A 15,860-nucleotide genomic window follows, 5' to 3' on the forward strand; every position below is an offset into this window, starting at 1 on the left:
GCAGCAGGAGGAGGTGGCAGCCCTAATGCGGGAGATCGTCCTCACCCTCCTGTACCTCCAGATCCTGTTTGGCCTTCTGGAGGCCCGCATTTAATTTTTTTTTATCCCCCCCCCCTTATTATTTTTGTTCTAAATAAAAGTTTATGTACAGTTCGAAATTGCCTGTGTTTTTAATCAGAAATATGTTAGAGGGCTTGTAAGGGTAGGTACATACAGATGTGTACTGTAAGTTATACTTGTAATTTGAGGTGAGGGGTAATGATTGATGTGTGAATGTGTGTGTTTTTGAGTAAAATAACACATAGTGAAAATGCATGAATGTTTAATGTTGTTAGATTAAAACATCACACATAACATCAGGGTAGGTATACATGTTACACATTGTGGACAAAGTAATTATGGACATAATTTAGTACATATACAGAAACACCAACATAACTTGATTTAAAAGTAACAGCAATATGGGGACACATAGATAGTGATTAAAATGCCACATTAGAACATAACAAATATACATGTAATGAGGGCTCAAATGTTGTTTTATTAGGTCTTTATTAAGGTAGACAATTGAGTTAATAGAAAACAATAATAGATTAACAAATAGATTAATTAATCAATTGTCAGAATTGTAGTTGAAAGGCAAGATGTGCAGGTCCATATATGTGAAGGGTATGGCAGCGTACACGGACGTACGCTCACTCTCACGAGCGGTGACAAGCTGTGTTTTCCATTGAAAACAATAGGGACCCGTCCGTGCAAGCTGGCGTACGCTCAGATCTCCGCAAGAAGTCGGTGGGAAGACGGACGAAAGACGTCCGTAAACGGCGCCGTACGCTCAGTTGTACGCCTGTTGTCGGAGTGCAAGGGCTGGGCCGTCCGCGTACGTTGCCGTACGCTCATTTGTACGCCACTCCCCTTCTACGTTATTTCTGCCCGTACGTAAGCGGCTGATTTGTGGGTGGACTTAACCCTAACGGCCGCGAACGGCTAGCGTACGTTAATAGTGAACGTACGCACGTTTGGCCGCTCCGATCAGAATAAGGCCCAGAGTCTCTGGAACAAGAACTAGCAGCGCTACAAGGAGAGTCAGGTGCCTAGCATAAGGACATCATTGTAGTGACTGCTGGTTTGGCCCAGCAAGTCAGTTTTTGAAGGGAGAGCTGCACTGTGATTGGTTGAACGGAAATTGGCAGTGCAGCCTGATAGGAGAAACCAACAAGATGGCCGCCAGGGGGGGGGGCGACAGGTTTCAGAAGCAGGAAGTATATGCAGTATGCACCAGCCAGCGTGTCCAGCCAGACCCAGACAGGACATAGAACACTATGGCAACGCAGGCCCCATGCCGTCCAGGCCCCGCATGTCACCGTCGCACACGCTACCACTGTCGCCATGAGATGACAGCGTAACCCAGGAACAAGGGAACTGACAGTGGAGGTGAGTGCCAGGGTCTGAATTACCCTGTTAGGAACCCCAGGGGCAGCCATGGCATGGGAGGCATGAGTGGCAGATATGGTGGTCGTGACACATCTGTTGTGATGTGCTGACTTAATTCCAATGTATTCCTTTTATACTTGTTTCTTATCTTTAGCAGTGATGTAATTGAGAGTAAAGCAGTGGCGTAACTACCAAGGGTGCAGGGGGTGCAACTGCTATGGGGCCCGGGGGGCTTTGGGGGCCCGAGAACCTGGCAGGCACTCCCCTGCACCCTCTTGTGGTTTTTTTTTTCACACTCTGCTCCCCAGCGGCAATAGCAGTGTGCAAGGAGCGTGGAGCAGTGAGGAGAGCAGGAGGCAGCGGCGCAGCCTGTACATTACAGGGGAGGACAGAGGAATGGCTGCAGCACCTGTACACACATTGCCGCCTGTACACAGGGAGAAGATTGTCTGGCGGCAGCAACGGTGTGCAAGGAGCAGAGAGCAGTGAGGAAAGCAGCGCCTCCCATATAGTAGTCCGGAGGACAGAGGCACGGCGCAGAACCTGTACGCATCGCCGCCTGTACGCAGGGAGAAGGGTGGCCAGCGGCAGCGAGCACCGAGGAGAGCAGGAGGCCCAGCTGTACAGCATAGGATAGAGGCCTGGGGTATGCAGGGAGAAGGAGGTCCGGTGGCGGTAGCAGCAGTGAGAAATTGAATAGGCACCGAGTATACCTGACACTGACTATAGGTGTGTTGTGCATAGCTCTTACTGTGTTGGTGGGGGTTGGGGTAAATTAGGGAGTACTGTACAAGATGCTTAGCTCTCCCTCTTTCCTCTCCTCTTTTTTTCCCCTCCTGCACTCTCTCTCTTCTTTTTCTCCCTCCCATTCTGCCCCAACCCCTCCCTCCCCACTCTTTCCCCTGTGCTCCCTGCTCTCTTATCTCTTTTTATCCCTCCCCTGCTCTCTTTCCCCTTGCCGGTCTCCTTTTTTCCTCTCCACCATCCCTTTCTTCTCTTTTCATTTTCTTCTCCCCAGACTCTTTCCTTTCTTTTTCTACCTCCTGTGCTCCTCCCTCTTTTTCCATGGAGCACTCTCTCTCTTTCAGGACCACCCCTCATCCCCCCCTCTCTCTCTTTCCCCAACACCCTCTTTGTGTCTCTCTCTTTCTTCTTCCCTTTAAGGGGCACTATAGTGACAATGAGTGGGGGGGCCCTCACAAGATTTTGCTATGGGGACCACAATGTTCTTTTTACACCCCTGGAGTAAAGTATCTATTTCCATGCCAAGGGTTGGAAAGGACCCTAGGTTTGAACAGAGACATAGTTAGTTGGATGCTGAGTGGTTGACCACTTGACGCCCGTGGTGTAATGTGCCCGCTGGGAAACTCGGGGGTGCCTGAAACCTACACTTGTGACCCACTCCACCATGCACTAGTATTGCACCTGCCAACGCACCTTCCTTTAAGTATGCGCTGCACATCCTTGCCCTGGGCCTTTTTACTGGGGCAGGGTGATTTTTCACACTCCTACCTGGCTGGGGTTCTTTACATATTTCTTTTCCCCTCTCACGTGTGTCATTTTTCGATTTCCAATCATCATCCACATTCAGTAGATGGTAAAATATGTAAAGGAAAAAAAAAATGAAAGAAATCATGAAAACCTCATGTCAATCTTTTAATTTGTTGACCATTCCCGGATCAACCCTTTGCTTGCAGTGATCTACTGTCCATGTCAATATATTGCATGTCAACCAGTAGTCGTAAACATGCAATACATCCCATGGGAATCACTCTGTTATCTCAGTCCAGACTGGCAGTCCCATGGGGAAAAACACCTCCCTTGGATTGAGGAACGGATTTATAAGGCCTGTTGAAGTGGTATACATTAAGTCGACAAGTATTAGGTCGACAAGCATTGGCTCATCACCATTAGGTTGACATGCTGAAACGTCGATATGGGTTTAGGTCGACAGGTCATTAGGTCAACACAATCATTAGGTCGACATGGGCAGGGACGACAGTCGAAAGATCAACATGGGGTTTTTTCACTGTTACTTTGAGCTGACATGTGCCGACAGGCGGTATTTCATGCCCTACCATTCACTACGGTGTGGTGGGAGAATAAAATAGTGTGTCGAGCATAGCATGGAACTTGGTGCTACGTTTTAGTGTCCATGTCGACTGTGTCGACATATGGGTAAAAAAATAGCGAAAAACCCCATGTTGACCTTTTGACTGTCGACCTTGCCCATTTTGACCTACTGCTTGTGTTTACCTAATGAACGGTCGACCTAGACCCAAGTCGACCTACACCCATGTTGACCTACACCCATTTCGACCTAATGGTTTCGACCCAATGCTTGACAATGCACCAGCCAACCAGCTCCTAACTGTAATTGTTCAAACTCAGCCTGTAACTGGACAGTTAGTAGTTGGTTGACTGGTGCATTACCAACGTCTACTTTATGACTTCACCATGCTTGATACATCTGCCCCTGATTGTCTGGCTGTGATTAGCAGGGAGAACTTCCTGTCGGGGTCACTGCTAGACAGTCCCTGGGGGATGGTGGATTTTATAGGTGGGGCTTCAGCCCTATAGCCCATAGGTAACACTTTCTGTATACTAGTCTTTTTAAAAAAGAAAGGAAAAACTTTCTGATTGTTTCAGTGATATTATTATCTTTTATTTATGAGGCACAATAAACATACCCAGCACCTTTCAGGAAGAGCAGTGAATAAAAATGGAGAATAGAATCATAAGCATACACTACACAATTTGTAAATACAATATACTGTAGCATAATGATATACTATAGAAGATGTAAAAGCATGTCTATAACCTTACAGTCTGCAGACAAAAAAAACATGGGCAACCTGCTGTAGCTTGAAGGAAAGGTAGTTGATGGCAGGTGGTAGGGCCAGATTAAGTTCTGTGGGCACCCTGGACAACAAAATTGTGTGGTGCTCCCCCACCTGGACAGAAGCAGGTCGGCTGTTGTCGTCCCTTGGATGGAGGCAGGTTCCTGGCCGACGCAGTGATCCGGGCAGCGGGTCCATGTAATGCTGGGGAGGCAGCGGGGTCCCTGCGGCGGATGGGCAGTCACCGGCAGGGTCTCTGTGTTGGATGAGAACTAGTAGCGCTACTACTTCCCATGCGCCACAGGGACACCGCCGCTGACTTCCCATCCGCCGCAGGGACCCCTGCTGTATCCCCAGCGCTGCATGGACCCCGCTGCCCCGGATCCCCGCGCTGGCCAGGTACCAGGGGAGGGAAGAACCGGTGTGGGGACCCCAGATGTGTGGGGGCCCTGGGGTGACCGCCCCTGTCGCCCTGTGGATAATCAATAGCTGGCAGATGGGAAGACAGTTTGATACTCAATGATCATAACAAACATGTGAGGCAACACTGTATGTTGCTGAATGGTAGTAGGGGACAAGGGAGTGGACTACAGAATGGTAGCTCTACATATGAATAGTTGATAAGCAAAGATAATGTATGCAAAAAAAAAAGCTCAATGGCTACCAACGTTTTAGTGGTTCCAAGAAGTGAAAAGTGGCATGTCTATTGCTTACCATTACTGTGGTTTACGGGCATGGACAAAATAATGACTATCATGGCCACAGACTTGCAAACTTGACTTATTAGTCTGTGGAGTAACTACCAATTTCACAATTTCATATCCAGCCTCTTGAAAAGCCTTCTCCAAGTCATCTTTTGTAATGCACAAGCTCTCAAACCGTTTGTTACCGACATAGTAAAATGTAGAATTAAGCACGCTTAAAACCAATAAATGTCCCCCTGGTTTAATCAATTTTTGAAAATTTTTCAGAACGTTACAAAATGATTCCATGTCCTTACAGGGGGCTTCTAGGCAGAGGCAGGTGAGGAGACAATCAGCGGGGGGCAGAACAATAGGATCGTATGGGTTAGTTTTCAATGCATCACATTTCAGGACCTGTTTCACCTTACTGCGGAGCTTCTCAGCCTTTTTTTCAATGGTCTCCCTAGAAATGTTACACATAACATGATGTTTAAACAATAATTTGTCATTTGTTGGCAGCCATAATTATTCCATAATACACTATTATTAATAGGATACTAAGGGGGGTATTCAATGTGCCGCCGCTATTTCCGACGGGGGAAATAGCGACGGCTCCCTATTCAATTCTGTCTTTAGCGACAGCATTGAAGTAGGATCACGGCAGAACGGGCCTGAGTTTAGAAGCTGTCAGGCCCGTTCTGCCGATAACGCCTCTGGATTCTCGCTCACAGATCGACAATCCACGGGCGTTTGTGGCCACGCCCCTTTAGGCCGATTGGCAGGCGGGACATTGAATCCTGCCTGTTGTTTAGCTGGCAATCAGACTGCAAACAGGCCAGGATCATGGCTGTCGGGAGGGATCGACAGCCGTGATCCTGGATTGAATTCCCCCCTAAAACACAATATAAAAGGCATCTAATATTTATCAAAGTTCTTAGCCCACAGGCAGGGATTAACCTCAACAAAATATACTATATACAGTATCTTCTTAATGCAACCTCCTTGCCTCCCCTTCTCATGTTCTGCCATTGAATTTGCCATCCACTTTACAGCTAAAATTGAATCCATATGCCAGGACATGACATCCCAAAATCAGCAATGAACATTACTTTCTGAGTATTCTCCTTGATAGATCACTGCATTGGCCCTTCATCTATATATATATATATATATATATATATATATATATATATATATATATATATATATATATATATACAAACAGCAATGGGTATGCACTCCTCTCACCAAACGGCTTGCCCGGTGCCTTCCCTGGATACTCCTGGCGTGGAGTCCCAATACAGGACAGTGCGTGGGCGGCACTCGGATAAAGCGGGTATGTAATCAACGTTTCGAGACTCTTTATTTAATGTCTCGTCATCAGGATATACAAAACAATATGAAACCACATACATTTATATACATACCCTCACCAGTGATACATTGCGGCTGTGGCGGGAAATCGGGTTCGCGCTGCCAGCTGACGTCACACGCATCACTGTAGCCATGACCACAGGTACGGCATCCAGGATGTGGAAATACGTCAGGGCGCCGCTCACCGCGCTCACGCATTGCCATGACAACAGAATAAACAAAATATTGGGTACTTGTTTCCTAGCACGGCCACAATCGCGGGCATCGTGTACCTTTAAGTTAAGGTACACGATGCCCGCGATGGACCCGACGCGACCGACGCGATGCCCGCGATTTTGCCATAGGCTTCAATTTTAAAATATTTTTTTACATTGAAATCGGGAGCATCGCATCGGTCTTGTGCCATTATAATGGCACACAATGAGATGGACTTGATTAAGTCCATCTCACATAGTAAAAAATGTGAAATGGGCCAATATGACCCATTTCACATTATATATGTCCCCGTCATCACCCCACAATTGACGTGAACCCGAAGCGTGGCGAGCGGCGGTGGTGCGCGTCCTAGGACCTTTTCATTCCCCTACTATCCACGTCGGCATGGAGTTGAGAATCGAGCCCGAAGCGGGGCGAGCGCAGCGAGCCCCGTGAGGGGACGCGTATACCTGTGAAGTAATACGCGTCCCCTCGCGGGGCTCACCACGCTTCGGGCTCGGTGGCTCGCTGCGCTCGCCACACTTTATATTCTACACTCCACGCCGACGTGGATAGTAGGGGAATGAAAAGGTCGGAGGACGCGCACCGCCGCCCCTCGCGGGCTCGCTGCGCTCGCCACGCTTCGGGTTAGCGTCAATCGTGTGAAGTAATACCTGTGAAGTAATACGCGTCCCCTCGCGGGGCTCACCACGCTTCGGGCTCGGTGGCTCGCTGCGCTCGCCACACTTTATATTCTACACTCCACGCCGACGTGGATAGTAGGGGAATGAAAAGGTCGGAGGACGCGCACCGCCGCCCCTCGCGGGCTCGCTGCGCTCGCCACGCTTCGGGTTAGCGTCAATCGTGGGGTGGGGTTTACGGTGTAAAATTGGGGGTCTAGGGAATATTTTACATTGAATCCAATGTAAAATCGGGTCCCAGGGACCCTATTCGCATTTGATTCAATAACATGTTGTCTTGTCCTTGTTCCTTAAACTATGTCGGAAAGACAGAGAGAACGTTACGGGAACGTCTCGCTGGACACCGGTCCTCAATTAAGGCTGCTCTGGAGAAGGGGAGTAGTGACCAGCCGGTCGCATGCCATTTTCTCCAGGCCAGGCATATGGAGGCAGCCTTAAAATGTATTATTATTGACCATGTACCCGTTTCTATACGTGGTGGTGACCGTGCCTTACAATTGCTGAGAAAAGAGGCGAGTTGGATTTAGAGATTGGGGACGTTAGCACCCGGTGGTTTGAATGAGGCACCAGGTTTACACTGTTTTTTATAAATGAAAGCATTATGTGTACATCCTTCGCTGTTTCTAACTGAATTTAAACTTAGTTTATTGCATCTTTAATAAGATTCTGTATTTATTGCTGTAATGCTGTATCTCTTGTATTCTATAGCCCTTTGATGTATGTGGCTGTTTTGCAGTGTCTGTTTACATTTTCAATATTTTGTTTATTCTGTTGTCATGGCGATGCGTGAGCGCGGTGAGCGGCGCCCTGACGTATTTCCACATCCTGGATGCCGTACCTGTGGTCATGGCTACAGTGATGCGTGTGACGTCAGCTGGCAGCGCGAACCCGATTTCCTGCCACAGCCGCAATGTATCACTGGTGAGGGTATGTATATAAATGTATGTGGTTTCATATTGTTTTGTATATCCTGATGACGAGACATTAAATAAAAATTCTTGAAACGTTGATTACATACCCGCTTCAAGTGAGATTTATTATATCCGAGTGCCGCCCATGCACTGTCCTATATATATATATATATATATATATATATATATATATATATATATATAAGAAAGGAGGTTCAGAGTGCGCTATCAGAAATTGTTAGACAATTTTTAAATTACATACAATTTAATAAAAAGTGCCTATTCAAGGCAACATATAAAACAAAAGCACTTTTTACAGCATGTAATGATTGGCTCTCAGTTATTTGTGTTGTTCTTTTGGTGAAGCAGGCCCAACGCGTTTCGTCAGAAAAGTGACTTCATCAGGGGCTTATAAGCAGAGAACTTTAACAACCAAGTGGCACTGTAAAATTCAATACAAACATTCAATGAATAAAATGGAGGATAAAATCCCTCTTAACATTATTAAAATCAGCATACAATCCGATGAAGAGATAGAATAATGGATAGGAGGATGAAGAAGAGGAGTGATAATGAAATACATAATAGGAGAGAAGTGATCATAGAATATATGACTATAATGGTATAAGTATATAATGATGTTATACCGTTTAATTATAAACCGCTTATGGACCATGACCCGATCCGTGAACATCAAAATTAAAGTGAAATAACTGGTGAACGTAGTATTCGTTCGTATGATCGCGAGTAAATGTTTAAGATCATTTGTAGTGAGACCATGTTATTAGGTGAAAATAACATATTATTTACATTTTAAAGAGGGAGTGGGTTTTGTGCCCGTGATTTTTCATATAGTGCGTAAAGGGTCCACCGGAGAGAGAGATGGAGTGGTATTTTAGGAATATGGATATACCTTTATGTAGGCTAAAAGTGTTTTACAGGTTTTCCGAGGAACTTCAGTAGTGCATACCATTACAATACATATCTGGGGAAAGATGTACAGTAGTGTGTTGAAAAAAATCCCCTATAATTTTGGGGTCAATACGTGTCCTTTAGTGAGAATAATATTGTAATTACTTACAAATTTACATAGGTAGAAATGATCCGACCCGATCAGTGGGGATAAGAAACTGCCCCAGAACCGAATAAGATCTCAATAAAAGATTTTAGCTTCCGCAACAATATTTGCCCATCTATAAATGAGGGAAGCCAAAATGGGGTGGTTTTCAATATTCTCTATTACATACAAGTTATTTATATGTGACAGTGAAAAAATACCAGAAGTTGAGGTATGACACTTACATAGAACAGGACAACAGGATGTGTACTCTCTGGAAGTGTACCGTTAAAGCACATATCTGGGGAAAAAATTTACATAGGGATATTTATAACTCCTAAATTTAGGGTGATTAGGTGTTCTTTTGGTGAGAATAAGGTATAGTTACTTACATACTATTCAGAAATTTAGTCACATGGACCTATAAGGTCGGACCCGATTAGCGGGGATGAGAATCTGCCCAAAACTGATATGGTCACAATAAGGGATTTAATTCCACAATAAAAATCGCCCATCTAAAAAAATAGGGAAGCCAGAATGGGGTGGATTTCAATATTATATACATGTCATTTTCTTATGACAGTAAATAAACATTAACAGTTAAAGTGTAACACTTACATGGGTCAGGATAACCGGATGTGTACTCTCTGGAGTCCAGAACAGAATGAAAACCAGTTGCTCAGACTGGCTATATATAGGGATTCAGAGGATTACCTCACTTCCTGTCAGAGCAATGTGTTGAAATTAAGTCCATTCTGAATAAAGACATTTTTAACCGTATTAGAGTGACCTATTAGTCGAGGTCAATACTAGGTTAACATAGTGTATCTTATACGTGAACCTTTTATAAGCTAATGTGTATCCAATGTCCTAAAAACCTTTATTAAGCGGTGGAACGCAAGGCAGACGCGCCGTGCGTTCCAAATGGCGGCCATTTTTATTTTACATCGGAGGAAAAAACTTGAAAAAATGCGAGTGATTAACTATACAATATTTCTTATAGGGCTCTAGTGTTGGGGCCAGGTGATTAGAGCCCTAATGTTAACATCGGAGCTTATTTGTGCGGAATAACGGAGTTCTCTCCGTATTCCGTTCAGATTACAGCGGAAGTGACGTTCCGCTCATCAATCTAGCCGCTGCCCTTACTTAGTTCTGGCGGAAAGCGTCCTTGAACGTCTTCCCCGCTAGTATCTCTTATTAATCTGCATTGGACCTGGAGTGGATCTTCAACTAAGGTTCCGGGCTTTTAACATCCCATATTGTCTGTGCATTCTATTGTGGGTGTTCCACTAATGTATAATTACTTTAGATGTGTGTCTTATAGAAAAAAAGGGGGGACCTTTTCCATGTGCTTATGGATGGTGTTTTTAAGGGGATTATATAGACAGTAATACAAATTATTGGGTAAGTGTCCTCCAGAATAAGTATTAAGAATTTGAACGTATACAAGGTACCCCTGATCCTATTTACAAATGTGACTTCAAGATCTAGGGAAGACCTCACTTTTTGGTTATTGGATCACTGTCACATTTCCATCGAGATTGCATGTGGGGTCAACATCCTGATTGTAACATTGATGGGAACTCCCATTCGATTTTTTAAAAGAATTGAGAGCATCCCACTTTCACATTCACATGGAAAAAACATGTATATATGCTATTTACAATTTCAAAGAACCCTATTTTTATTTCTAAAGAATGGGACCAGCCACCAGATAGGGAGTTGATTTTGATGTAGCCTTATAGGAAGAGGACAAGAAAGAGAAAGGAAAGGCGTGAATGGTTTTATAAAAACGCTACTATATCGACTCCTTCATTCAAGCCCTTTGGGCTGAGCGAGTCTAGAGTATATATCCAGAAACTCTCCTTATTAATAAGATCCTGGTCCCGATTGCCACCTCTTGGATTGACAGGAACCCGCTCGATGATAGTGAAGCTGAAATTTTCTTTTGTCACAGTTGAGTTATGTTTGTCGGGGTAATGTTTAGGTAAACTGTGGACCTTTACTTTACAAAGTAAAGGTCCACAGTTTACCTAAACATTACCTCGACAAACATAACTCAACTGTGACAAAAGAAAATTTCAGCTTCACTATCATCGAGCGGGTTCCTGTCAATCCAAGAGGTGGCAATCGGGACCAGGATCTTATTAAGAAGGAGAGTTTCTGGATATATACTCTAGACTCGCTCAGCCCAAAGGGCTTGAATGAAGGAGTCGATATAGTAGCGTTTTTATAAAACCATTCACGCCTTTCCTTTCTCTTTCTTGTCCTCTTCCTATAAGGCTACATCAAAATCAACTCCCTATCTGGTGGCTGGTCCCATTCTTTAGAAATAAAAATAGGGTTCTTTGAAATTGTAAATAGCATATATACATGTTTTTTCCATGTGAATGTGAAAGTGGGATGCTCTCAATTCTTTTAAAAAATCGAATGGGAGTTCCCATCAATGTTACAATCAGGATGTTGACCCCACATGCAATCTCGATGGAAATGTGACAGTGATCCAATAACCAAAAAGTGAGGTCTTCCCTAGATCTTGAAGTCACATTTGTAAATAGGATCAGGGGTACCTTGTATACGTTCAAATTCTTAATACTTATTCTGGAGGACACTTACCCAATAATTTGTATTACTGTCTATATAATCCCCTTAAAAACACCATCCATAAGCACATGGAAAAGGTCCCCCCTTTTTTTCTATAAGACACACATCTAAAGTAATTATACATTAGTGGAACACCCACAATAGAATGCACAGACAATATGGGATGTTAAAAGCCCGGAACCTTAGTTGAAGATCCACTCCAGGTCCAATGCAGATTAATAAGAGATACTAGCGGGGAAGACGTTCAAGGACGCTTTCCGCCAGAACTAAGTAAGGGCAGCAGCTAGATTGATGAGCGGAATGTCACTTCCGCTGTAATCTGAACGGAATACGGAGAGAACTCCGTTATTCCGCACAAATAAGCTCCGATGTTAACATTAGGGCTCTAATCACCTGGCCCCAACACTAGAGCCCTATAAGAAATATTGTATAGTTAATCACTCGCGTTTTTTCAAGTTTTTTCCTCCGATGTAAAATAAAAATGGCCGCCATTTGGAATGCACGGCGCGTCTGCCTTGCGTTCCACCGCTTAATACGGGTTTTTAGGACATTGGATACACATTAGCTTATAAAATGTTCACGTATAAGATACACTATGTTAACCTAGTATTGACCTCGACTAATAGGTCACTCTAATACGGTTAAAAATGTCTTTATTCAGAATGGACTTAATTTCAACACATTGCTCTGACAGGAAGTGAGGTAATCCTCTGAATCCCTATATATAGCCAGTCTGAGCAACTGGTTTTCATTCTGTTCTGGACTCCAGAGAGTACACATCCGGTTATCCTGACCCATGTAAGTGTTACACTTTAACTGTTAATGTTTATTTACTGTCATAAGAAAATGACATGTATATAATATTGAAATCCACCCCATTCTGGCTTCCCTATTTTTTTAGATGGGCGATTTTTATTGTGGAATTAAATCCCTTATTGTGACCATATCAGTTTTGGGCAGATTCTCATCCCCGCTAATCGAGTCCGACCTTATAGGTCCGTGTGACTAAATTTCTGAATAGTATGTAAGTAACTATACCTTATTCTCACCAAAAGAACACCTAATCACCCTAAATTTAGGAGTTATAAATATCCCTATGTACATTTTTTCCCCAGATATGTGCTTTAACGGTACACTTCCAGAGAGTACACATCCTGTTGTCCTGTTCTATGTAAGTGTCATACCTCAACTTCTGGTATTTTTTCACTGTCACATATAAATAACTCGTATGTAATAGAGAATATTGAAAACCACCCCATTTTGGCTTCCCTCATTTATAGATGGGCAAATATTGTTGCGGAAGCTAAAATCTTTTATTGAGATCTTATTCGGTTCTGGGGCAGTTTCTTATCCCCACTGATCGGGTCGGATCATTTCTACCTATGTAAATTTGTAAGTAATTACAATATTATTCTCACTAAAGGACACGTATTGACCCCAAAATTATAGGGGATTTTTTTCAACACACTACTGTACATCTTTCCCCAGATATGTATTGTAATGGTATGCACTACTGAAGTTCCTCGGAAAACCTGTAAAACACTTTTAGCCTACATAAAGGTATATCCATATTCCTAAAATACCACTCCATCTCTCTCTCCGGTGGACCCTTTACGCACTATATGAAAAATCACGGGCACAAAACCCACTCCCTCTTTAAAATGTAAATAATATGTTATTTTCACCTAATAACATGGTCTCACTACAAATGATCTTAAACATTTACTCGCGATCATACGAACGAATACTACGTTCACCAGTTATTTCACTTTAATTTTGATGTTCACGGATCGGGTCATGGTCCATAAGCGGTTTATAATTAAACGGTATAACATCATTATACACTTATACCATTATAGTCATATATTCTATGATCACTTCTCTCCTATTATGTATTTCATTATCACTCCTCTTCTTCATCCTCCTATCCATTATTCTATCTCTTCATCGGATTGTATGCTGATTTTAATAATGTTAAGAGGGATTTTATCCTCCATTTTATTCATTGAATGTTTGTATTGAATTTTACAGTGCCACTTGGTTGTTAAAGTTCTCTGCTTATAAGCCCCTGATGAAGTCACTTTTCTGACGAAACGCGTTGGGCCTGCTTCACCAAAAGAACAACACAAATAACTGAGAGCCAATCATTACATGCTGTAAAAAGTGCTTTTGTTTTATATGTTGCCTTGAATAGGCACTTTTTATTAAATTGTATGTAATTTAAAAATTGTCTAACAATTTCTGATAGCGCACTCTGAACCTCCTTTCTTTATCTCTAAACCAACCGGGGTCCTGTCTAACAGGGGACCCTCAGAGTTGCTGCTACGCCATTACTGTGCGCGGTTTGGGTATCCTGTATTTCTTTATATATATATATATATATATATATATATATATATATATATACACATATGAATCGTATCCCGTCTGAGATGCCTAAGAAAACTCGGTACTTGTTTCCTAGCACGGCGCCCGTCGGGTCCCATCGCATACCATAACTTAAGGTATGCGATGGGACCTGATCAGACACGACCGACCCGATTTTCGGGCTTTAAAGACGTTTCTATACAATTTAAAAATCGTTCGCATCGCATGCCATTATAACGATTTTTACATTGGACCGAATGTTAAATGGTCCCTCAGACCTGATTTTAAATTGGGCCCAATGTTAAATGCCCCCCCATTGTTAACGCAACGCCACGATCAATGCCAACCCGAAGCATGCCGAGTGCAGCGAGCCCGCGAGGGGCGGCGGTACGCATCCTCCTACCTTTTCCTACCCCCACTATTCACGTAGGCGTGGAGTTGATTTTATATAGTGTGGCGAGCGCAGCGAGCCACCGAGCCTGAAGCGTGGCGAGGGGACACGTAATAAGTGTGAAGTAATGCGCGTCCCCTTGCGGGGCTCGCTGCGCTCGCCACGCTTCGGGCGCGGTGGCTCGCTGCTCTTGCCACACTATATAGAATCGACTCCACACCGACGTGGATAGTAGGGGTATGAAAAGGTCGGAGGACGCGTACCGCCGCCCCTCACAGGCTCGCTGCGCTCGCCAAGCTTCGGGTTGGCGTTTATCGTGGCGTGGCGTTAACAATGGGGGGGCATTTGACATAGTAATTACCCATCAAGGTGGGTATACAAATAAAAATCGGATCTGGGGGGGCATTTAACATTGTAATCAGCTATCAGGGTGGCTGTACAATTAAAAATCGGGTTGAATCGGTCGCATCGCATGCGATTTGGTCGCATGCGATGCAACTGATTTTTCCGACCCGATGTCATACAATTGACATCGGTGGCGCCGTGCTAGGAAACAAGTACCGAAAACTCATCGGTGAATTTTTATTCTAATAAGTTGCAGAGTCAGAGTGATCTTTATTAAAGCAAGAGAAAGTGACGAGAGATAAAATACAATCCAATTAGCATCAGCCACATTACAGGCTGTTTGGAAAAATGCCAGTTGGGAGCTACGTGGTTGGTATTTTATCCCTCTCAGCTATCTATCTTCAAACTGGGATTTATCTCTAAACTGTGAAAATATCCCCCAAATCACTTAAGTTATGATCATCCTAAATGAGGACACTGAGCGTACCTGTTCCCTTCAAGCTCGCATACACATTTGATAACATGTGTCCAATCAAAAGCTTTGGGATCCTTCTTCAGCCATTTTTGTAATTCAGCGAGGTTTGATTCAAGAAAATCAGAGGAGATTATGGTGTTAAATACTTCACAAGCAGAGAGGAGATGGTAGATGGTCGGTCCACAGCCAAAATCAATCAATGTGTCTCCTTCTACACCACCTTCCAAAAAATAAAATATACAGTATATAAATTCATATGACATGACTTTTTATATTCAGACTTTTTATACTTTATATACGTTAAAAAAGGGAATGCTAACAGTAGTGGTATATTTTGATATGTTCAATAAGATTAATTATTATTCCAAAAAGTAATTTTGTATTTTTAGTTAATGCTCCCAAATATTCATAAAATCTCTCTCTCTCTCTCTCTCTCTCTCTCTCTCTCTCTCTCTCTCTCTCTCTCTCTCTCTCTCTCTCTCT

The 15,860-nt window shown here is 43.5% G+C and overlaps 1 protein-coding gene across 1 annotated transcript in view; it reads right to left on the reverse strand.

Moving 5' to 3' along the window:
* Nucleotides 1-305: 305 nt before the first annotated feature.
* Nucleotides 306-15,860, reverse strand: part of LOC146042909 (nicotinamide N-methyltransferase-like) — a 33,754-nt gene continuing 18,199 nt past the window's right edge. Inside the window, exons 3-4 of the mRNA XM_083163192.1 lie at nucleotides 15,390-15,597; nucleotides 306-5,420 (exon numbers count right to left, since the gene is read on the reverse strand). Coding sequence (XP_083019318.1) covers nucleotides 4,991-5,420; nucleotides 15,390-15,597 — 638 coding nt within the window. The 3' untranslated portion in view covers nucleotides 306-4,990. The remainder of the gene's footprint in view (nucleotides 5,421-15,389; nucleotides 15,598-15,860) is intronic.

Source organism: Crinia signifera, chromosome 19, assembly GCF_055691185.1.
Source record: "Crinia signifera chromosome 19, ASM5569118v1, whole genome shotgun sequence".
Classification (NCBI taxonomy): Eukaryota; Metazoa; Chordata; class Amphibia; order Anura; family Myobatrachidae; genus Crinia; species Crinia signifera.